General features: G+C 38.8%; 1 protein-coding gene across 1 annotated transcript in view; it reads left to right on the top strand.

Annotated features, from left to right (window-relative positions):
* Window positions 1-21818, top strand: part of LOC148808345 (uncharacterized) — a 51705-nt gene extending 29887 nt beyond the window's left edge. Inside the window, exons 2-8 of the mRNA XM_088909419.1 lie at window positions 18379-18590; window positions 19035-19182; window positions 19398-19573; window positions 19677-19798; window positions 20746-20802; window positions 20906-21097; window positions 21193-21818. Of these exons, the coding sequence (XP_088765545.1) occupies window positions 18379-18590; window positions 19035-19182; window positions 19398-19573; window positions 19677-19798; window positions 20746-20802; window positions 20906-21097; window positions 21193-21818 (1533 nt within the window). The remainder of the gene's footprint in view (window positions 1-18378; window positions 18591-19034; window positions 19183-19397; window positions 19574-19676; window positions 19799-20745; window positions 20803-20905; window positions 21098-21192) is intronic.
* Window positions 21819-25000: the final 3182 nt, after the last annotated feature.

Here is a 25000-nt window from a genome sequence, read left to right as displayed (position 1 = left end):
ACCAAAAAATCAGTGAGCATATATATATATCACTGTGTTGAAGCTAGAGACACAGAATAACTGCAAACACAGTGTTCCTGCACTTCAAACTGTTCCTTGAAGGGCTCTCAAACCCCGAATTTCAGATGCCTAGCTGTATCGCTGATGTGTTGCACCTCAGAATCACTTTTAAACCTTACCTCTGGTATCTTTAATCCCTATTGCTCAACGCATGGTAAAAGTATTGCATACATGTGTCTGAAAATGAGCAATGGGCCCCTGAGAGACTCATTTGCCTGTTTCACAAATGATCGTATTTTACTAGAGATTCTGTTTGGGATTCAGATGTGCATTCGGACAGCAATCCCTTTCAAGAAATGATACGTTCTGGATGAGGTCAAAGGTGCTGGAACACTGTATTTCGGATGCGAATGTGTGTCTCCTGCTTCAACGCAGTGGCATATATAGATGTGCTCCTGTAATGTCTTGGTACATGCCCAGGGCAGTAAGCAGTCTGAGGATATATTTCCAGACGGCATAGAGCAGTGAAGCAGTGAAGTAGTGCAACACACTGGATCATTATATTATTAGAATCTATTTGTTTAACATGCACGGGTCTGTCTCAATGGATGCAGTGCTCCTGAAAGGGCTCTCAAACCCTGCATTTCAGATGATTAGCTGTATCCCTCACATGTGGCACCTCAGAATGACTTCTACTTTATTCTGCTTAAATTATTACATTATACATAATTTGAGTTCATTTTTAAAAGTAAAAGGTAATGAAAGGAATGAAAGATATGTAGCAATCACATTGTAACAGGGGTGACAGTGACTTTTTGCTTGTACTAAGCATTAGTACCTAAGTCCACTAATGGACTTCTGGTACCTTTAGGGTACAGTGTTCCCTGAAGGGCTCTCAAACCCCGCATTTCAGATGCATAGCTGTATCGCTGATGTGTTGCACCTCAGAATCACTTTTAAACCTTACCTCTGGTATCTTTAATCCCTATTGCTCAACACATGGTGAAAGTATCGCATACATGTGTCTGAAAATGAGCAATGGGCCCCTGAGAGACTCATTTGCCTGTTTCACAAATGATCACATTTGACTAGAGATTCTGTTTGGGATTCAGTTGTGCATTCTGACAGCAATCCCTTTCAAAAAACGATACATTCTGGATGAGTTCAAAGTTGCAGGAACACTGTATTTAGGATGTCTTTGCAGATATTCTGTGTCTCTAGCTTCAACACAGTGATATATATATATATGCTCACTGATTTTTTGGTACATGCCCAAGTCAATAATCATTATGAGGATTTATTTCCAGATGTGCTAGAGGTAGTGTTGTGAAATACTTTATCACACTGGATTGCAGGTTTAAACCCCCTGCACTCTTACTCCTTAAAAACCAACAAATGCAGATATGTAGCAATCACATTGTAACAGGGGTGACAGTGACTTAATGCTTGTACTAAGCATTAGTACCAAAGTCCACTAGTGGACTTCTGGTACCTTTAGGGTACGGTGTTCCTTGAAGGGCTCTCAAACCCCGCATTTCAGATGCCTAGCTGTATCGCTGATGTGTTGCACCTCAGAATCACTTTTAAACCTTACATCTGGTATCTTTAATCCCTATTGCTCAACACATGGTGAAAGTATCGCATACATGTGTCTGAAAATGAGCAATGGGCCCCTGAGAGACTCATTTGCCTGTTTCACAAATGATCACATTTGACTAGAGATTCTGTTTGGGATTCAGTTGTGCATTCTGACAGCAATCCCTTTCAAAAAACGATACATTCTGGATGAGTTCAAAGGTGCAGGAACACTGTATTTAGGATGTCTTTGCAGATATTCTGTGTCTCTAGCTTCAACACAGTGATATATATATATATGCTCACTGATTTTTTGGTACATGCCAAGGGCAATAATCATTATGAGGATTTATTTCCAGATGTGCTAGAGGTAGTGTTGTGAAATACTTCAACACACTGGATTGCGGGTTTAAACCCCCTGCACTCTTACTCGTTAAAAACCAACAAATGCAATTCACTACTAAAAATTACTGCATTTTCTCCTAGAAAGAGCTCTCAATTAATGAAATGCCCCATTGAACTGGCCCTGATTATACAATGCAAGGAGAAGTCTTCTAAGCCAATACTTGTAACCAGAAAGAGGCTGTATTTCAATTATACAATATACAAAACAATACCATTTAACACAAAGATATAGTCCACACCTCAGCATGCACATGATGAGATTCTTGATATTAGATTAGTAAAAACAATATCAATGCACTGAGAGACGCTTAAGAATAAAGATGCATCAGCCTGACTGCATATTAGTTTTAAAGGGTTATCAGCAAATGCATTTAAAAGAAAAAATGTAAAGTCTTACCTCTTGATCGTAGTGGTGATTCAATATCCAGGACCTTAGTCAAGTCTCAGAGTTACTGTACCTCCTGTCTCAATTACAGGTGAAAAGTGAAAGGTATATTGCACTCAGCAGAAAGTTACCCCGAGCAAAGATTCCACCCATCCCAGAAAACAGCACTCCCCTTTGGCAAAGCAGTGGGTGGAGGAAGCCTTTGCTACCATTATCAAACACAGAAATCGTTATAATTTAATTTTAAAAACATGGCTAAGCATGGGTTTAAAGTATATTCAACGGTGCAGGTGCATTCAAAGAAATAGAGTTTCCCAAGCCCTCAGAAAGAATTACCATTTCTAAAGATGTCTAGTTTCAAGCATTAACATCCAAACTACCTGTCTTAGCTGGAGCAGGGAGTTTGCTAAGCCACCTGAAAGAATTACCATATCCAAAGATGTCTAGTTTCAAGCATTACCATCCAAAGTACCTGTCTTAGCTGGGCCAGGTAGTTTGCCAAGCCATGTGAAAGAATTACCATTTCCAAAGAAGTCTGTTGTAAGCCAGGTTCAATCATGACCATCCAAAGTACCGGTCGTCCCTTTGGGCGAGAGGGTTTCCTGTGTGTCTAGGATGTGTTCTTCCCTTAAACTTGGCCCTGATTATACAATAAAGGATAAGTAACCAGAAAGAGGTGGTATTTCGATTTTACAGTACATAAAAAATACATACATTCCACAGTGTTACAATATCACATTCCTGATATTAGATTAATTAAAAATATCAAGGCACTGAGGCTAATTAATAAAGATGCTTTTGACTGACTGGACCTTGGAGCAAGGTGTGTAAATTACAACAGACATCTTTAGAAATGGTAAATCTTTCAGGTGGCTTGGCAAATTTACTGCCCCACCTAAGACAGATACTTTGGATGTTAATGCTTGAAACTAGACATCACAACTGATCGTATTTTACTAGAGATTCTCTCTGGGATTCAGATGTGCATTCGGACAGCAATCCCTTTCAAGAAATGATACGTTCTGGATGAGGTCAAAGGTGCTGGAACACTGTATTTCGGATGCGAATGTGTGTCTGCATTTGTTGGTTTTTAAGGAGTAAGAGTGCAGGGGGTTTAAACCTGCAATCCAGTGTGATGAAGTATTTCACAACACTACCTCTAGCACATCTGGAAATAAATCCTCATAATGATTATTGCCCTGGGCATGTACCAAAAAATCAGTGAGCATATATATATATATATCACTGTGTTGAAGCTAGAGACACAGAATAACTGCAAACACATCATAAATACAGTGTTCCTGCAACTTTGAACTCATCCAGAATGTATCGTTTTTTGAAAGGGATTGCAGTCAGAATGCACAACTGAATCCCAAACAGAATCTCTAGTCAAATATGTTCATTTGTGAAACAGGCAAATGAGTCTCTCATGGGCCCATTGCTCTTTTTCAGACACATGTATGCAATACTTTTACCATGCGTTGAGCAATAGGGATTAAAGATACCAGATGTAAGGTTTAAAAGTGATTCTGAGGTGCAACACATCAGCGATACAGCTAGGCATCTGAAATGCGGGGTTTGAGAGCCCTTCAGGGAACACCGTACCCTAAAGGTACCAGAAGTCAACTAGTGGACTTAGGTACTAATGCTTAGTACAAGCATTAAGTCACTGCCACCCCTGTTACAATGTGATTGCTACATATCTTCCATTCCTTTCATTACCTTTTACTTTTAAAAATGAACTCAAATTGTGTATAATGTAATAATTTAAGTAGAATAAAGTAGAAGTCATTCTGAGGTGCCACATGTGAGGGATACAGCTAGGCATCTGAAATGCAGGGTTTGAGAGCCCTTTAAGGAGCACTGCATCCATTGAGACAGACCCGTGCATGTTAAACAAATACATTCTAATAATATAATGATCCAGTGTGTTGCACTACTTCACTGCTTCACTGCTCTATGCCGTCTGGAAATAAATCCTCAGACTGCTTACTGCCCTGGGCATGTACCAAGACATTACAGGAGCACATCTATATATGCCACTGCCCTGGGCATGTACCAAGACATTACAGGAGACACACAATCGCATCCGAAATACAGTGTTCCAGCACCTTTGACCTCATCCAGAACGTATCATTTCTTGAAAGGGATTGCTGTCAGAATGCACAACTGAATCCCAAACAGAATCTCTAGTCAAATATGATCATTTGTGAAACAGGCAAATGAGTCTCTCAGGGGCCCATTGCTCATTTTCAGACACATCTATGCAATACTTTCACCATGCGTTGGGCAATAGGGATTAAAGATACCAGAGGTAAGGTTTAAAAGTGATTCTGAGGTGCAACACATCAGCGATACAGCTAGGCATCTGAAATGCGGGGTTTGAGAGCCCTTCAGGGAACACCGTACCCTAAAGGTACCAGAAGTTTACTAGTACAAGAATTAAGTCACAGTCATCCCTGTTACAATGTGATTGCTACATATCTGCATTTGTTGGTTTTTAAGGAGTAAGAGTGCAGGGGGTTTAAACCTGCAATCCAGTGTGATGAAGTATTTCACAACACTACCTCTAGCACATCTGGAAATAAATCCTCATAATGATTATTGCCCTGGGCATGTACCAAAAAATCAGTGAGCATATATATATATAAACACATCCTAAATACAGTGCTCCTGCACCTAACAGTAACCCTAACCTACCTAATGATTTAAGTAGAATAGATTCTTATAATGTAATGATAAAGTGTGTTGCACTACTTCACTGCATCAAAGCTCTATGCCGTCTGGAAATAAATCCTCAGTCTACTTATTGCCCTGGGCATGTACCTATAAATCACTGAGCATATATATATATATCACTGTGTTGAAGCTAGAGACACAGAATCACTGCAAACACATCCTAAACACAGTGTTCTTGCACCTTTGACCTCATCCAGAACGTAACATTCTTCGAAAGGGATTGCTGTCCAAATGCACATCTGAATCCCAAACAGAATCTCTAGTAAAATATGATAATTTGTGAAACAGGCAAATGAGTGTCACAGGGGCCCATTCCTTATTGTTAGACACATATATACAAAGCTTTCACCATGCATTAAGCAATAGGGATTATAGACACCACAGGTAAGGTTAGAAGTCATTCTGAGGTGCCACATTTGAAGGATACAGCTAGGCATCTGAAATGCAGGGTTTAAGAGCCCTTCAGGAGCAATGCATCCTTTGAGACACACCTGTGCATGTTAAACAAATGATCATTTCCTTCAGCATTAGGGACTAAATATACTAAACGTATGATTCTAAAATGTTATTTTCACATATATTAATGTAATGTAATGCTTATGCTTTATAAACAAATCTAATTAAAAAAAGCTTAAGTTTTGTATTTATCTTGTACCATAGAACATGATTTTCTTTGTATTTCAAGCCCACAAAGTGTGCAAATGACGTACTACATGATATAAGGACGATTATCACATGCATATCGATATTATCTTTCTTATGAAAATGCATTCCTTTCATTACCTTTTACTTTTTAAAATGAACTCAAATTGTGTATAATGTAATAATTTAAGTAGAATAGATTCTAATCATATAATGATCCAGTGTGTTGCACTAGTTCACTGCTTCACTGCTCTATGCCGTCTGGAAATAAATCCTCAGACTGCTTACTGCCCTGGGCATGTACCAAGAAATTACAGGAACACATCAATATACAGTATATCACTGCGTTGAAGCAGGAGACACACAATCGCATCCTAAATACAGTGTTCCAGCACCTTTGACCTCATCCAGAACGTATCATTTCTTGAAAGGGATTGCTGTCCGAATGCACATCTGAATCCTAAACAGAATCTCTAGTAAAATACGATCAGTTGTGATGTCTAGTTTCAAGCATTAACATCCAAAGTACTTGTCTTAGGTGGGGCAGTAAATTTGCCAAGCCACCTGAAAGAATTACCATTTCTACAAATGTCTGTTGTAATTTACACACCTTGCTCCAAGGTCCAGTCAGTCAAAAGCATCTTTATTAATTAGCTTCAGTACCTTGATATTTTTTATTAATCTAATATCAGGAATCTCACCATGTGCACGCTGAGCTGTGGAATATATGTATTTTTTATGTACTGTAAAATTGAAATACCACCTCTTTCTGGTTACTTATCCTTTATTGTATAATCAGGGCCAAGTTTAAGGGAAGAACACATCCTAGACACACAGGAAACCCTCTCGCCCAAAGGGACGACCGGTACTTTGGATGGTCATGATTGAACCTGGCTTACAACAGACTTCTTTGGAAATGGTAATTCTTTCACATGGCTTGGCAAACTACCTGGCCCAGCTAAGACAGGTACTTTGGATGGTAATGCTTGAAACTAGACATCTTTGGATATGGTAATTCTTTCAGGTGGCTTAGCAAACTCCCTGCTCCAGCTAAGACAGGTAGTTTGGATGTTAATGCTTGAAACTAGACATCTTTAGAAATGGTAATTCTTTCTGAGGGCTTGGGAAACTCTATTTCTTTGAATGCACCTGCACCGTTGAATATACTTTAAACCCATGCTTAGCCATGTTTTTAAAATTAAATTATAACGATTTCTGTGTTTGATAATGGTAGCAAAGGCTTCCTCCACCCACTGCTTTGCCAAAGGGGAGTGCTGTTTTCTGGGATGGGTGGAATCTTTGCTCGGGGTAACTTTCTGCTGAGTGCAATATACCTTTCACTTTTCACCTGTAATTGAGACAGGAGGTACAGTAACTCTGAGACTTGACTAAGGTCCTGGATATTGAATCACCACTACGATCAAGAGGTAAGACTTTACATTTTTTCTTTTAAATGCATTAGCTGATAACCCTTTAAAACTAATATGCAGTCAGGCTGATGCATCTTTATTCTTAAGCGTCTCTCAGTGCATTGATATTGTTTTTACTAATCTAATATCAAGAATCTCATCATGTGCATGCTGAGGTGTGGACTATATCTTTGTGTTAAATGGTATTGTTTTGTATATTGTATAATTGAAATACAGCCTCTTTCTGGTTACAAGTATTGGCTTAGAAGACTTCTCCTTGCATTGTATAATCAGGGCCAGTTCAATGGGGCATTTCATTAATTGAGAGCTCTTTCTAGGAGAAAATGCAGTAATTTTTAGTAGTGAATTGCATTTGTTGGTTTTTAACGAGTAAGAGTGCAGGGGGTTTAAACCCGCAATCCAGTGTGTTGAAGTATTTCACAACACTACCTCTAGCACATCTGGAAATAAATCCTCATAATGATTATTGCCCTTGGCATGTACCAAAAAATCAGTGAGCATATATATATATATCACTGTGTTGAAGCTAGAGACACAGAATATCTGCAAAGACATCCTAAATACAGTGTTCCTGCACCTTTGAACTCATCCAGAATGTATCGTTTTTTGAAAGGGATTGCTGTCAGAATGCACAACTGAATCCCAAACAGAATCTCTAGTCAAATGTGATCATTTGTGAAACAGGCAAATGAGTCTCTCAGGGGCCCATTGCTCATTTTCAGACACATGTATGCGATACTTTCACCATGTGTTGAGCAATAGGGATTAAAGATACCAGATGTAAGGTTTAAAAGTGATTCTGAGGTGCAACACATCAGCGATACAGCTAGGCATCTGAAATGCGGGGTTTGAGAGCCCTTCAAGGAACACCGTACCCTAAAGGTACCAGAAGTCCACTAGTGGACTTTGGTACTAATGCTTAGTACAAGCATTAAGTCACTGTCACCCCTGTTACAATGTGATTGCTACATATCTGCATTTGTTGGTTTTTAAGGAGTAAGAGTGCAGGGGGTTTAAACCTGCAATCCAGTGTGATGAAGTATTTCACAACACTACCTCTAGCACATCTGGAAATAAATCCTCATAATGATTATTGACTTGGGCATGTACCAAAAAATCAGTGAGCATATATATATATCACTGTGTTGAAGCTAGAGACACAGAATATCTGCAAAGACATCCTAAATACAGTGTTCCTGCAACTTTGAACTCATCCAGAATGTATCGTTTTTTGAAAGGGATTGCAGTCAGAATGCACAACTGAATCCCAAACAGAATCTCTAGTCAAATATGTTCATTTGTGAAACAGGCAAATGAGTCTCTCAGGGGCCCATTGCTCATTTTCAGACACATGTATGCGATACTTTTACCATGCTTGAGCAATAGGGATTAAAGATACCAGAGGTAAGGTTTAAAAGTTATTCTGAGGTGCAACACATCAGCGATACAGCTAGGCATCTGAAATGCGGGGTTTGAGAGCCCTTCAGGGAGCACCGTACCCTAAAGGTACCAGAAGTCCACTAGTGGACTTAGGTACTAATGCTTAATACAAGCATTAAGTCACTGTCACTCCTGTTACAATGTGATTGCTATATATCTTCCATTCCTTTCATTACCTTTTACTTTTTAAAATGAACTCAAATTGTGTATAATGTAATAATTTAAGTAGAATAAAGTAGAAGTCATTCTGAGGTGCCACATGTGAGGGATACAGCTAAGCATCTGAAATGTAGGGTTTGAGAGCCCTTTCAGGAGCACTGCATCCATTGAGACAGACCCGTGCATGTTAAACAAATGATCATTTCTTTCAGCATTAGAGACTAAATATACTAAACGTATGATGCTAAAACGTTATTTTCACATATATTAATGTAATAAATGATTGCTTATGCTTTATAAACAAATCTAATTAAAATAAAAGCTTAAGTTTTGTATTTATCTTTTACCATAGAACATGATTTTCTTTGTATTTCAAGCTCACAAAGTGACCAAATGACGCACTACATGATATAAGGAAGATTATCACATGCATATCGGTATTATCTTTCTTATGAAAATGCATTCCTTTCATTACCTTTTACTTTTAAAATGAACTCCAATTGTGTAGAATGTAATAATTTAAGTAGAATAGATTCCAATAATATAATGATCCAGTATGTTGCACTGGCCTGGTCAGCCTGGCCTGGGGGATGGTGCACATAGCACTTTCAGTGCTGGAGGTGTTAATGGGGGAGGTGTTGGAGATTGGCAGCTGTGGGGGATGGCTGGGTGAGTAGCTATCAGGGTTTGTAGCTTTTCCTTTGCATCTTGTCCTCTGTGGCCATGATTAAGAGGGACGGCCGGGGGCATTCGTATTGCATTCGTAAATTGTATTTGTTGGTTTTTAAGGAGTAATAGTGCAGGGGGTTTAAACCTGCAATCCAGTGTGATGAAGTATTTCACAACACTACCTCTAGCACATCTGGAAATAAAACCTCATAATGATTATTGCCCTGGGCATGTACCAAAAGATCAGGGAGCATATATATATATCACTGTGTTGAAGCTAGAGATACAGAATAACTGCAAACACATCCTAAATACAGTGTTCCTGCACCTTTGAACTCATCCAGAATGTATCGTTTTTTGAAAGGGATTGCTGTCAGAATGCACAACTGAATCCCAAACAGAATCTGTAGTCAAATATGATCATTTGTGAAACAGGCAAATGAGTCTCTCAGGGGCCCATTGCTCATTTTCAGACACATGTATGCGATACTTTTACCATGCGTTGAGCAATAGGGATTAAAGATACCAGAGGTAAGGTTTAAAAGTGATTCTGAGGTGCAACACATCAGCGATACAGCTAGGCATCTGAAATGCGGGGTTTGAGAGCCCTTCAGGGAGCACCGTACCCTAAGGGTACCAGAAGTCCACTAGTGGACTTAGGTACTAATGCTTAATACAAGCATTAAGTCACTGTCACCTCTGTTACAATGTGATTGCTACATATCTTCCATTCCTTTCATTACCTTTTACTTTTTAAAATGAACTCAAATTGTGTATAATGTAATAATTTAAGTAGAATAAAGTAGAAGTCATTCTGAGGTGCCACATGTGAGGGATACAGCTAAGCATCTGAAATGTAGGGTTTGAGAGCCCTTTCAGGAGCACTGCATCCATTGAGACAGACCCGTGCATGTTAAACAAATGATCATTTCTTTCAGCATTAGAGACTAAATATACTAAACGTATGATGCTAAAACGTTATTTTCACATATATTAATGTAATAAATGATTGCTTATGCTTTATAAACAAATCTAATTAAAATAAAAGCTTAAGATTTGTATTTATCTTGTACCATTGAACATGATTTTCTTTGTATTTCAAGCTCACAAAGTGACCAAATGACGCACTACATGATATAAGGAAGATTATCACATGCATATCGGTATTATCTTTCTTATGAAAATGCATTCCTTTCATTACCATTTACTTTTAAAATGAACTCCAATTGTGTAGAATGTAATAATTTAAGTAGAATAGATTCTAATAATATAATGATCAAGTGTGTTGCACTGGCCTGGTCAGCCTGGCCTGGGGGATGGTGCACATAGCACTTTCAGTGCTGGAGGTGTTAATGGGGGAGGTGTTGGAGATTGGCAGCTGTGGGGGATGGCTGGGTGAGTAGCTGTCAGGGTTTGTAGCTTTTCCTTTGCATCTTGTCCTCTGGGGCCATGATTAAGAGGGACGGCCGGGGGCATTCGTATTGCATTCGTAAATTGCATTTGTTGGTTTTTAAGGAGTAAGAGTGCAGGGGGTTTAAACCTGCAATCCAGTGTGATGAAGTATTTCACAACACTACCTCTAGCACATCTGGAAATAAATCCTCATAATGATTATTGCCCTGGGCATGTACCAAAAAATCAGTGAGCATATATATATATATATCACTGTGTTGAAGCTAGAGACACAGAATAACTGCAAACACATCATAAATACAGTGTTCCTGCAACTTTGAACTCATCCAGAATGTATCGTTTTTTGAAAGGGATTGCAGTCAGAATGCACAACTGAATCCCAAACAGAATCTCTAGTCAAATATGTTCATTTGTGAAACAGGCAAATGAGTCTCTCTGGGGCCCATTGCTCATTTTCAGACACATGTATGCAATACTTTTACCATGCGTTGAGCAATAGGGATTAAAGATACCAGATGTAAGGTTTAAAAGTGATTCTGAGGTGCAACAGATCAGCGATACAGCTAGGCATCTGAAATGCGGGGTTTGAGAGCCCTTCAAGGAACACCGTACCCTAAAGGTACCAGAAGTTTACTAGTGCAAACATTAAGTCACTCTAACCCCTGTTACAATGTGATTGCTACATATCTCCATTTGTTGGTTTTTAAGGAGTAAGAGTGCAGGGGGTTTAAACCTGCAATCCAGTGTGATGAAGTATTTCACAACACTACCTCTAGCACATCTGGAAATAAATCCTCATAATGATTATTGCCCTGGGCATGTACCAAAAAATCAGTGAGCATATATATATATATCACTGTGTTGAAGCTAGAGACACAGAATAACTGCAAACACATCATAAATACAGTGTTCCTGCAACTTTGAACTCATCCAGAATGTATCGTTTTTTGAAAGGGATTGCAGTCAGAATGCACAACTGAATCCCAAACAGAATCTCTAGTCAAATATGTTCATTTGTGAAACAGGCAAATGAGTCTCTCAGGGGCCCATTGCTCTTTTTCAGACACATGTATGCAATACTTTTAACATGCGTTGAGCAATAGGGATTAAAGATACCAGATGTAAGGTTTAAAAGTGATTCTGAGGTGCAACACATCAGCGATACAGCTAGGCATCTGAAATGCGGGGTTTGAGAGCCCTTCAGGGAACACCGTACCCTAAAGGTACCAGAAGTCCACTAGTGGACTTAGGTACTAATGCTTAGTACAAGCATTAAGTCACTGCCACCCCTGTTACAATGTGATTGCTACATATCTTCCATTCCTTTCATTACCTTTTACTTTTAAAAATGAACTCAAATTGTGTATAATGTAATAATTTAAGTAGAATAAAGTAGAAGTCATTCTGAGGTGCCACATGTGAGGGATACAGCTAGGCATCTGAAATGCAGGGTTTGAGAGCCCTTTAAGGAGCACTGCATCCATTGAGACAGACCCGTGCATGTTAAACAAATACATTCTAATAATATAATGATCCAGTGTGTTGCACTACTTCACTGCTTCACTGCTCTATGCCGTCTGGAAATAAATCCTCAGACTGCTTACTGCCCTGGGCATGTACCAAGACATTACAGGAGCACATCTATATATGCCACTGCCCTGGGCATGTACCAAGACATTACAGGAGACACACAATCGCATCCGAAATACAGTGTTCCAGCACCTTTGACCTCATCCAGAGCGTATCATTTCTTGAAAGGGATTGCTGTCAGAATGCACAACTGAATCCCAAACAGAATCTCTAGTCAAATATGATCATTTGTGAAACAGGCAAATGAGTCTCTCAGGGGCCCATTGCTCATTTTCAGACACATGTATGCGATACTTTCACCATGCGTTGAGCAATAGGGATTAAAGATACCAGAGGTAAGGTTTAAAAGTGATTCTGAGGTGCAACACATCAGCGATACAGCTAGGCATCTGAAATGCGGGGTTTGAGAGCCCTTCAGGGAACACCGTACCCTAAAGGTACCAGAAGTTTACTAGTACAAGAATTAAGTCACAGTCATCCCTGTTACAATGTGATTGCTACATATCTGCATTTGTTGGTTTTTAAGGAGTAAGAGTGCAGGGGGTTTAAACCTGCAATCCAGTGTGATGAAGTATTTCACAACACTACCTCTAGCACATCTGGAAATAAATCCTCATAATGATTATTGCCCTGGGCATGTACCAAAAAATCAGTGAGCATATATATATATAAACACATCCTAAATACAGTGCTCCTGCACCTAACCGTAACCCTAACCTACCTAATGATTTAAGTAGAATAGATTCTTATAATGTAATGATAAAGTGTGTTGCACTACTTCACTGCATCAAAGCTCTATGCCGTCTGGAAATAAATCCTCAGTCTACTTATTGCCCTGGGCATGTACCTATAAATCACTGAGCATATATATATATATATCACTGTGTTGAAGCTAGAGACACAGAATCACTGCAAACACATCCTAAACACAGTGTTCTTGCACCTTTGACCTCATCCAGAACGTAACATTCTTCGAAAGGGATTGCTGTCCAAATGCACATCTGAATCCCAAACAGAATCTCTAGTAAAATATGATAATTTGTGAAACAGGCAAATGAGTGTCACAGGGGCCCATTCCTTATTGTTAGACACATATATACAAAGCTTTCACCATGCATTAAGCAATAGGGATTATAGACACCACAGGTAAGGTTAGAAGTCATTCTGAGGTGCCACATTTGAAGGATACAGCTAGGCATCTGAAATGCAGGGTTTGAGAGCCCTTCAGGAGCAATGCATCCTTTGAGACACACCTGTGCATGTTAAACAAATGATCATTTCCTTCAGCATTAGGGACTAAATATACTAAACGTATGATTCTAAAATGTTATTTTCACATATATTAATGTAATGTAATGCTTATGCTTTATAAACAAATCTAATTTAAACAAGCTTAAGTTTTGTATTTATCTTGTACCATAGAACATGATTTTCTTTGTATTTCAAGCCCACAAAGTGTGCAAATGACGCACTACATGATATAAGGACGATTATCACATGCATATCGATATTATCTTTCTTATGAAAATGCATTCCTTTCATTACCTTTTACTTTTTAAAATGAACTCAAATTGTGTATAATGTAATAATTTAAGTAGAATAGATTCTAATCATATAATGATCCAGTGTGTTGCACTACTTCACTGCTTCACTGCTCTATGCCGTCTGGAAATAAATCCTCAGACTGCTTACTGCCCTGGGCATGTACCAAGAAATTACAGGAGCACATCTATATACAGTATATCACTGCGTTGAAGCAGGAGACACACAATCGCATCCTAAATACAGTGTTCCAGCACCTTTGACCTCATCCAGAACGTATCATTTCTTGAAAGGGATTGCTGTCCGAATGCACATCTGAATCCCAAACAGAATCTCTAGTAAAATACGATCAGTTGTGATATCTAGTTTCAAGCATTAACATCCAAAGTATCTGTCTTAGGTGGGGCAGTAAATTTGCCAAGCCACCTGAAAGAATTACTTTTTCTAAAGATGTCTGTTGTAATTTACACACCTTGCTCCAAGGTCCAGTCAGTCAAAAGCATCTTTGTTAATTAGCCTCAGTGCCTTGATATTTTTAATTAATCTAATATCAGGAATATCACCATGTGCATGCTGAGCTGTGGAATGTATGTATTTTTTATGTACTGTAAAATCGAAATACCTCCTCTTTCTGATTACTTATCCTTTATTGTATAATCAGGGCCAAATAAATCTAAATCAGTGTCACCTGCTGGGTTCAAAACGCCTTCAGGAGACACCAAATAGGAGGCACTGGACTATAAATACCCATCCATGTTATAACACACTCACCAAGGGTTTTTTAGTTTAACTCTGAGCTTTGAGATATTTAATACCTATGGTACCCATATTCACCCTTTATTTAAGGGAAGTACACATCCTAGACACACAGGAAACCCTCTCGCCCCAAGGGACGACCAGTACTTTGGATGGTCATGATTGAACCTGGCTTACAACAGACTTCTTTGGAAATGGTAATTCTTTCACATGGCTTGGCAAACTACCTGGCCCAGCTAAGACAGGTACTTTGGATGTTAATGCTTGAAACTAGACATCTTTGGATATGGTAATTCTTTCAGGTTGCTTAGCAAGCTCCCTGCTCCAGCTAAGACAGGTAGTTTGGATGTTAATGCTTGAAACTAGACATCTTTAGAAATGGTAATTCTTTCTGAGGGCTTGGGAAACTCTATTTCTTTGAATGCACCTGCACCGTTGAATATACTTTAAACCCATGCTTAGCCATGTTTTTAAAATTAAATTATAACGATTTCTGTGTTTGATAATGGTAGCAAAGGCTTCCTCCACCCACTGGTTTGCCAAAGGGGAGTGCTGTTTTCTGGGATGGGTAGAGTCTTTGCTCGGGGTAACTTTCTGCTGAGTGCAATATACCTTTCACTTTTCACCTGCAATCGAGACAGGAGGTACAGTAACTCTGAGACTTGACTAAGGTCCTGGATATTGAATCACCACTACGATCAAGAGGTAAGACTTTACATTTTTACTTTTAAATGCATTTGCTGATAACCTTTTAAAACTAATATGCAGTTAGGCAGATGCATCTTTATTCTTAAGCGTCTCTCAGTGCATTGATATTGTTTTTACTAATCTAATATCAAGAATATCACTGTGTTGAAGCTAGAGACACAGAATATCTGCAAACACATCCTAAATACAGTGTTCCTGCACCTTTGAACTCATCCAGAATGTATCGTTTTTTGAAAGGGATTGCTGTCAGAATGCACAACTGAATCCCAAACAGAATCTCTAGTCAAATGTGATCATTTGTGAATCAGGCAAATGAGTCTCTCAGGGGCCCATTGCTCATTTTCAGACACATGTATGCAATACTTTCACCATGTGTTGAGCAATAGGGATTAAAGATACCAGATGTAAGGTTTAAAAGTGATTCTGAGGTGCAACACATCAGCGATACAGCTGGGCATCTGAAATGCGGGGTTTGAGAGCCCTTCAGGGAACACCGTACCCTAAAGGTACCAGAAGTCCACTAGTGGACTTAGGTACTAATGCTTAGTACAAGCAAAAAGTCACTGTCACCCCTGTTACAATGTGATTGCTACATATCTTTCATTCCTTTCATTACCCTTTACTTTTAAAAATGAACTCAAATTGTGTATAATGTAATAATTTAAGTAGAATAAAGTAGAAGTCATTCTGAGGTGCCACATGTGAGGGATACAGCTAGGCATCTGAAATGCAGGGTTTGAGAGCCCTTTCAGGAGCACTGCATCCATTGAGACAGACCCGTGCATGTTAAACAAATAGATTCTAATAATATAATGATCCAGTGTGTTGCACTACTTCACTGCTTCACTGCTCTATGCCGTCTGGAAATAAATCCTCAGACTGCTTACTGCCCTGGGCATGTACCAAGAAATTACAGGAGCACATCAATATACAGTATATCACTGCGTTGAAGCAGGAGACACACAATCGCATCCTAAATACAGTGTTCCAGCACCTTTGACCTCATCCAGAACGTATCATTTCTTGAAAGGGATTGCTGTCCGAATGCACATCTGAATCCCAAACAGAATCTCTAGTAAAATACGATCAGTTGTGATGTCTAGTTTCAAGCATTAACATCCAAAGTACCTGTCTTAGGTGGGGCAGTAAATTTGCCAAGCCACCTGAAAGAATTACCATTTCTAAAGATGTCTGTTGTAATTTACACACCTTGCTCCAAGGTCCAGTCAGTCAAAAGCATCTTTATTAATTAGCCTCAGTGCCTTGATATTTTTTATTAATCTAATATCTAATATCTAATCTAATAGCATGTGCATGCTGAGCTGTGGAAAGTATGTATTTTTTTATGTACTGTAAAATCGAAATACCACCTCTTTCTGGTTACTTATCCTTTATTGTATAATCAGGGCCAAGTAAAACTAAATCAGTGTCACCTGCTGGGTTCAAAACGCCTTCAGGGGACACCAAATAGGAGGCACTGGACTATAAATACCCATCCATGTTATAACACACTTACCAAGGGTTTTTTAGTTTAACTCTGAGCTTTGAGAGATTTAATACCTATGGTACCCATATTCACCCTTTATTTAAGGGAAGTACACATCCTAGACACACAGGAAACCCTCTCGCCCCAAGGGACGACCGGTACTTTGGATGGTCATGATTGAACCTGGCTTACAACAGACTTCTTTGGAAATGGTAATTCTTTCACATGGCTTGGCAAACTACCTGGCCCAGCTAAGACAGGTACTTTGGATGTTAATGCTTGAAGCTAGACATCTTTGGATATGGTAATTCTTTCAGGTGGCTTAGCAAACTCCCTGCTCCAGCTAAGACAGGTACTTTGGATGTTAATGCTTGAAACTAGACATCTTTAGAAATGGCAATTCTTTCTGAGGGCTTGGGAAACTCTATTTCTTTGAATGCACTTGCACCGTTGAATATACTTTAAACCCATGCTTAGCCATGTTTTTAAAATTAAATTATAACGATTTCTGTGTTTGATAATGGTAGCAAAGGCTTCCTCCACCCACTGCTTTGCCAAAGGGGAGTGCTGTTTTCTGGGAGGGGTGGAGTCTTTGCTCGGGGTAACTTTCTGCTGAGTGCAATATAACTTTCACTTTTCACCTGCAATCGAGACAGGAGGTACAGTAACTCTGAGACTTGACTAAGGTCCTGGTTATTGAATCACCACTACGATCAAGAGGTAAGACTTTATATTTTTACTTTTAAATGCATTTGCTGATAACCTTTTAAAACTAATATGCAGTCAGGCAGATGCATCTTTATTCTTAAGCGTCTCTCAGTGCATTGATATTGTTTTTACTAATCTAATATCAAGAATCTCATCATGTGATTAATTGATTAATTGCAATAGTGTAACTGCAAATGAATATAGATGAGAATGTATGTTTGTTCATATGCAATGGCATGAGCAGTTTCTCATTGCAGTGGATTTTCAGGGCCAATTCATCTTCCATCTTATACTGAATATGAAAGGTAGTTGTTTCTATATGGACTCAGTCTTTGGAATTTGTATATATATATATTTCAGTGATCCCTCAGCCATTCCTTCTGTATTGTAATTCAATTTCTCTTTTAAAATTCCTTCCCCACTTCTAGGACCTGCAGTTGCTGAACTCCACAATGGCTCCTATTGGAAAGTCTGTGACTGAGACCAAGTAAGTGTTCACTTTTTTATGAAACCATTATTTATTTTGGAGCAATGACCAATTCTTATATAAATACAATGAAATCATTATGCTCAAACTATGAGAGAGAAAATTAAGGATAATTTAAGAAATCAGTCTTAGCTTGTTTCTATACACAGATGGTATAATTTATTTTCAAAGGAAACCCGCGAGGATTCCCCTGGTGTGCAAGATGTGCCTGAATACTTTTGATCAGCTTCCTGCTCACTTGAAGAGGGCGTGTATGAAGCACGCCACGGCAGAAGAGATCAGGATGGCCTCTCAACAGGCGAGGGAGGACATGATGAATCACCTGAAGAACGGGGTCATCGTGGATTACCACAGAATAGAAATTGTGTCTGGTGAGGCAAACAGGATAGCGGTTGTAAGACTGCTAGAGTCCTCGGGCCTTTTTGTACGTGGGAAGCCTGAAGACACATTGGCACGGTGAGATATTTTTAATATGTAAGGCTTCTGTAGTTTCTTTTTGAAATCACTGTTACAACATATTATGTAAAAGCATGTTGAAAAGAATCTACCTGCATTCCAGCGGCCCTGAGCAAGAGGCCACTGTCCAGGAGGAAGAGATGCCAGAGGCTGCTCCAGAAACTGAAGCAGAAGCGGAGGAGGAAGGGGAAGATGGGGAACAGTAAGACTCTCTGCTCAATAGGGTTTCTAGTGCTTTATTTTTTATTTGCACGTTGTATGTATAAAATTAGATTTTGTTTCACAGAGGCAAGAAAAAATGTAGCCTTAATTGGGATGTCAGTGAATTGGTAGATATACACATTCACACAGGGCCACATCTAAAGCCATTTTCTCCCAGAAGCCAACTAAGAAAACGGAAACACTTATAATACATGTAATTGTCCATGTGTCTTATATCTACAGGGTGTCAGTTAAAGGTAATCTAAAAGCTCTCCGAAAAAGAGTTGCCCTGGCTGGACTTTACAGAAAACACTCTCTTGATTCTCCTCTCCTGGCTGGCTTTAAACAATACCTTATCCAGGGCCTGGGAATGGTAAACTGCTCCAAGGAGGTAGGTATTTGGTACATGGTTTTACTCGGCTTAAACTTCACAGGATGTTGGTCATAAAAATAATGACTTTCTCTATATATGTTTTTCAGGTTGAAAATGTCTCCAGGTTCCTGTTTTTTATGGATCCATCAGATGTTTCCTTAAGTTTTCTGAAGGACCTTTCCAAAATGCAGACATTTGTTTCCCAGTTGAAGATGACTGGGTTGTCTCACCAGACCATTGCAGGTTATATCATTAATATCAGCAGATTCCTGCTCTTCATCCGAAAAAACACTAACCTGCAAGTGGAGGATCCCAGTCTAGCTAAGAGTTTAATAGACTTCCAGAGCAATCTAAAGGATATAAAAAAGAGAAACAACAAGAGTGTCAGACAGGAAATAACCAGAAAGAGGTACTTTACTTATTAAATGTTGGTTCAACTTGTACTTGCTTTTCTATTCAAACACATGAATTTTGCCTTTTGGAGGCTGATAGTATTGTTCTCTCTCCCCCAGACTAACACAGCTGCAGAGTCCTCCACCTAAACTAAGCGATTGCTTGAAGGTGTTGAGTGTTGCAAAGAAAGATGTGCAGCGGATACTGGGCAAGACACACGCCTCTGCAGACATCACCACAAGTGAACGGATTGTTGTGATGCTTTACCTGCAGGCCATTCTCCAGCTGAAGCACCTTCAGCGCCCAGGGGTGGTAAAGAATATGACAGTAAGCATCCCTTCATACAACCAAGAATTTTGATTATAGATGTTCTTTTCGAGAAATTGTTTTTAATTAATATTTGTACTAAAAAAATCTTCTGAATTCAGGTCCTGGATTGGATACGGCGAAAAATTGTTGTGAATAAAAGTGGGCAAAACAGGGTAATAATCTCTGTCAAAGAGCGCATGGCTGCAACTCAGCGACTAGCTTCCTTTGCACTAAATGAAGAAGAGGAAAAGGTGAGTTGAAGGTTATATTTTGATATTTCATTGCTAAAAACTGTCTTTAGCATTCAATGGTATGTGAAGAATACTGCATTTAAACTGCATTTTTATTTTTTTTATTTTCTCAGATGTTTCACTGCTACTTCATTAACTTACGCTGTGATGCAAACTGCAGGATGGAAATAGAACATTTTTTTGTGTATGCAGGAGGAGAACCAGTTCACAATCCTACCTATGATCTGCGAAGACTGCATGAGAAGTAAATTGAATTATATAATTATTTTGATGTATTTTCTTTTTACTTTTCTGTGGCTTGAAAACAACTATTTTATATATGTTTGTTTTGCAGGTACCACCTACCACTGATTACTTGCTATGTTGCAAGAAGGGCATTTGAAATGGAAATAAAGAAGCTACCTATTGATCAGAAAACTGTCCTGAATGATTATTTAGGTGTTTCAAATGGAACTGTTGAAAACCTAGCCAGAAGGCTGACAGATGAGGACATGTGCTCAGCCAGCGAACTAATTCATGGCATTGTAGAAGCAGGATCTCTGTAAGTGTCACAGTGATATCCAAATTCAGTATTTGAAAGTCAATATTTAGGATAAACATAAATTTCTCATATTTTTTTAAACTTCAGTTCATCATCAGGAGAGCAATCTTCAGGCTATGGACAAGAACGTACAGCTGCTATACGGTAAGTTTTAATTCAATATCCCTCTTTCAGTTACCTTTTAGCCACTCTGTCTTAGATCTGAGATATTTAAGTTTTCTTTTTATAAATAGGTCCACTGTGGCAGCTGCTGCATATAGATGCCCAAAGATGGATGATGCTGCAGCCTTCCAGAAGCTGATACAGATTTTTCCCGTGACATTAGATGGGCAGCCTCCTAGAAAGAAAGAGCGCCTGAGAGTGACCGGCATTCACGATCGCCACTGTTACAATAGATGGAGAGCTGAGCAGAGGAAAAGGAGGCAACAGAACATATTCGGTAAGAACAGGATTTCTTCCCTTTTTAAAGAGTAATATTTCAAGAGTCTATTACTGGATATATTCTTTGGGTGGATTTCTGATATCTCACTACAGATCAATACAATAGACGGTTACCAACAGAAAGCCAAGTGACCCATTATATAGAAAAAATGGGATGGTCAACCAATACACCAGCTGTGTCCGAGGTACTTCAGAACTGGAAGCCGCATGTAGAAGTCCAACCAAATGGCAAGGACATTGAAAATCTGGTAAAACTCCAAACCTGGAGAGGCCTGCACATCGTTGACGATCCTGTGAAAGGGAAGAAGGTTATAACTTCCAGGCGTTTCCAGAAGGGAGAGGTGGTATGTGATTACCATGGCAAGGTTATCACAAAGACAGCTGGAGAAGCCCTAATGGCACAGATGGCAGAAGGAGACATGGGATATCTATTCTTTTTTGATGGACCTAAACAAAAAATGTGCATTGATTCGCGTGAAGAACACTGCACCTGCCACCCGGATATGGACACAATTGGAAGGCGCATAAATCATTCAAACAAAAAAGCCAACCTCAGACCAATTAAAGAATCTTTTGTAATTGACGAAAAGACTGACATAACAATTCTGTTCTTGGCAAAAAGAGAGATTGTAGTGGGAGAAGAGCTCCTATATGATTACGGTGTCTCCAGGAAGTCGTTTAATGGAGAAGGACAATCTCTGGAGTGGTTGGACGAATGATCATAAAATAAAGCTTTTATCTCCTCTGCCTCTCCACGGCAGAGGAGATCAGGATGACCTCTCAACAGGCGAGGAAGGACATGATAAATCACCTGAAAAACGGGGTCATCGTGGATTACAACAGAATAGAGATCGTGTCTGGTGAGGCAAACAGGACAGTGGTTGTAAGACTGCTGGAGTCCTTGGGCCTTTTTGTACATGGGAAGCCTGAAGACACATTGGCACGGTGAGATATTTTTAATTTGTAAGGCTTCTGTAGTTTCTTTTTGAAATCATTGTTACAACATATTATGTAAAAGCATGTTGAAAAGAATCTACCTAATAAAATAAAATAAATATGCCAACCTGTATCACAATCACAAACCCCTACTCTTAAGGGCGCTCCAGCCCTTCCTGATTTGCCTCATTCCCCGCATCTGTTCCTTGTTCCTACCCTGTTTCAGTTCAACTTTAAAAGCCAGGTGCTCACTTCACTCGAGGCTCTGCACCTGATCTCCGCATCGTGTGAGCCCGGGTCCTGGTTGTGCCTGGCTCCGTTGTGTTTTTAGCTTCCTGCTCCTGTTCCTGTTCCATTTGTTACTGCTAAAAAATGCCACATGCTTTAAACAAAACAAAAAAAGATTTAAAGATGTGAACCATTTCTTAAATTTGTTGACACTATCTGAACAGCACAGCATTCCCAGAATGGACAATGGAGTTTTCAGCAGCATTAGACGGGCAGCCTCTTGGGAAGAGAGAAGGAATGAGACCGACTGGACTTCATTAATGACACCGTTCTTATTGAAAGAGAACAGAAAGATAAGTCTGGATAATAATTCTTACTCTGATTTTATTATTTTCTTTCATTATCTACAAAATAGATTTTTGATAAGCTTCTTTTGAAACTGCCCAACATTACCAAACAGAAGAATGTTTCGGCAGGACACCATTTGTGCATCAAAAGCACTGGAGAGGTATATATGACAGCCTATTTTCTGCCACTGAAATACTAATTGCTTCATTTCAGTTCATCCTTAGGCGAGCAGAAGAAAAAGAAGTTTGATGGAATTAGATGGAATTCCTCTTGGGAAGAAAGATAACAGAGACTGACTGGACTTCAAGAACAGCACCTTTCTGATTCACAGCGAACAGAACACAAAAGATGAGTCTAGGGAACAATTGCTTTATTTTCTTAATTAAAATTTCTGAAAAGTTTAAGGACAACAGCAATGAACATTGTTAATGAGTTAGAGGTTAGATAGACCTGTATTTCCAGTGGTTTGTCATTTCAACAATGTTTTAAAATTGAATTTCTATAAAGTGGACACCCTTGACATACACAAAATGAAACCATTTCATTTTCATTTTGGAGCTAAACTGCAGGAAACATTTTTTCAGTAAACTGTTAAAAGCATATTATGGTCTGAAAGCCAAGATATTATTTGTGACCACATTAATTAATTACTTTTTAAACTGTAAAGCAATAATCTGCCAACATGGCTAGTTTCTATCACTGAGCTGGGATTTCTAGTTACGACAGAGATCAGTTTCTTAAACAGAATAAAATAAAATTGTCTCCATCCTGGAAATTCAGTCACGAATTTGAATAGGGCTTATGGCATTTGATCAGTTTCACAGCCTAATTGTACTGTATTCGTTTTTTAAATGATTCACAATTGTGAATATTAGAAATATTAATGCACAGAGTTCCTTAGGCTTTTATTTTTTAATTTTGTTGTCAACACAATCATAATGATTATGCATATGCTATTTTTTGTAGCTGTCACCTGCCATTCACTACCAGAAAAGATGCAAGGATGTACATGAAGAGGTGTGATGACCACGACGACAGTGCCGTGGCTCAGGACGAAATCACAAATTTTCACCTGCCTAACACCTTTGGAAGAAGAAATCAATAATACAGAAAAACCTCCAAACTATTTTTCTAATTGTATTATGTTAGCATACCCAGAGGGGTTGGGCTGCCAGTTGATCTTGGACCCCTAGAGGTTTTTTTTTCCTCCTAACTAAGGAGTTTTTGGTTCCTCTCCTCAGTTATCTTCTGGCTTTTACTCTTTCACATCATCTATCATCACCCAGCTATGTTAAGTGCCTCAGGTCAACCTTGTTATGAAAGATGTTATATAAAAATCAATTGAATTTAATTGTACTAGTTGTGAATGCTGTCATATTTTATTGCCATAATTTATATAAAAAATAATAAACATTATTGTGCAATTAGCTTTTTCAAGCTTTTGATTATCTATATAATTTCAATACAACTTCTAATTGTGATCATCATGAACAACGACTGCTTCTTGTTTTGGGATTAAAATAATTTTTTATAACTAAAAAATGTATGAAACAAACTGTAAGATTGCAATATATTAAAACTGGCCCCTCATTGTTCTGTGATTCTTACCAATTGTGCAGACCACAGCAGGTCAAAGGAATTCACAGATAACTCTACTCTGAGAATTTGGTAAGTTTAGTGAGGAGTGTTTAGTGAAGCGACCTGGGGTGAATATGATCATTTACCCCAAGTCCAGTAGTAGAAGCACTGTCAAAGTCAATGTCACCCTTGCTACAATGTGATTGCTACATATCTTCATTTGTTGGTTTTTAAGGAGTAAGAGTGCAGAGGGTCTAAATCTGCGATCCAGAGTGTTGAAGTATTTCACAACACTACCTGTAGCCCATCTGGAAATAAATCCTCATTCTGATTATTGCCCTGGGCATGTACCAATAAATCACTGAGCATATATATATATATATCACTGTGTTGAAGCTAGAGACACAGAATCACTGCAAACACATCCTAAATACAGTGCTCCTGCACCTAACCGTAACCCTAACCTACCTAATGATTTAAGTAGAATAGATTCTAATAATGTAATGATAAAGTGTGTTGCACTACTTCACTGCATCAAAGCTCTATGCCGTCTGGAAATAAATCCTCAGACTGCTTATTGCCCTGGGCATGTACCTATAAATCACTGAGCATATATATATATCACTGTGTTGAAGCTAGAGACACAGAATCACTGCAAACACATCCTAAACACAGTGTTCCTGCACCTTTGACCTCATCCAGAACGTAACATTCTTTGAAAGGGATTGCTGTCCAAATGCACATCTGAATCCCAAACAGAATCTCTAGTAAAATATGATAATTTGTGAAACAGGCAAATGAGTGTCACAGG

The sequence above is a fragment of the Atractosteus spatula genome, unplaced genomic scaffold (genome assembly GCF_055471065.1).
Source record: "Atractosteus spatula isolate fAtrSpa1 unplaced genomic scaffold, fAtrSpa1.hap1 Scaffold_22, whole genome shotgun sequence".
Taxonomy (NCBI): domain Eukaryota; kingdom Metazoa; phylum Chordata; class Actinopteri; order Semionotiformes; family Lepisosteidae; genus Atractosteus; species Atractosteus spatula.
This window is presented reverse-complemented; position numbering and strand designations above follow the sequence as displayed.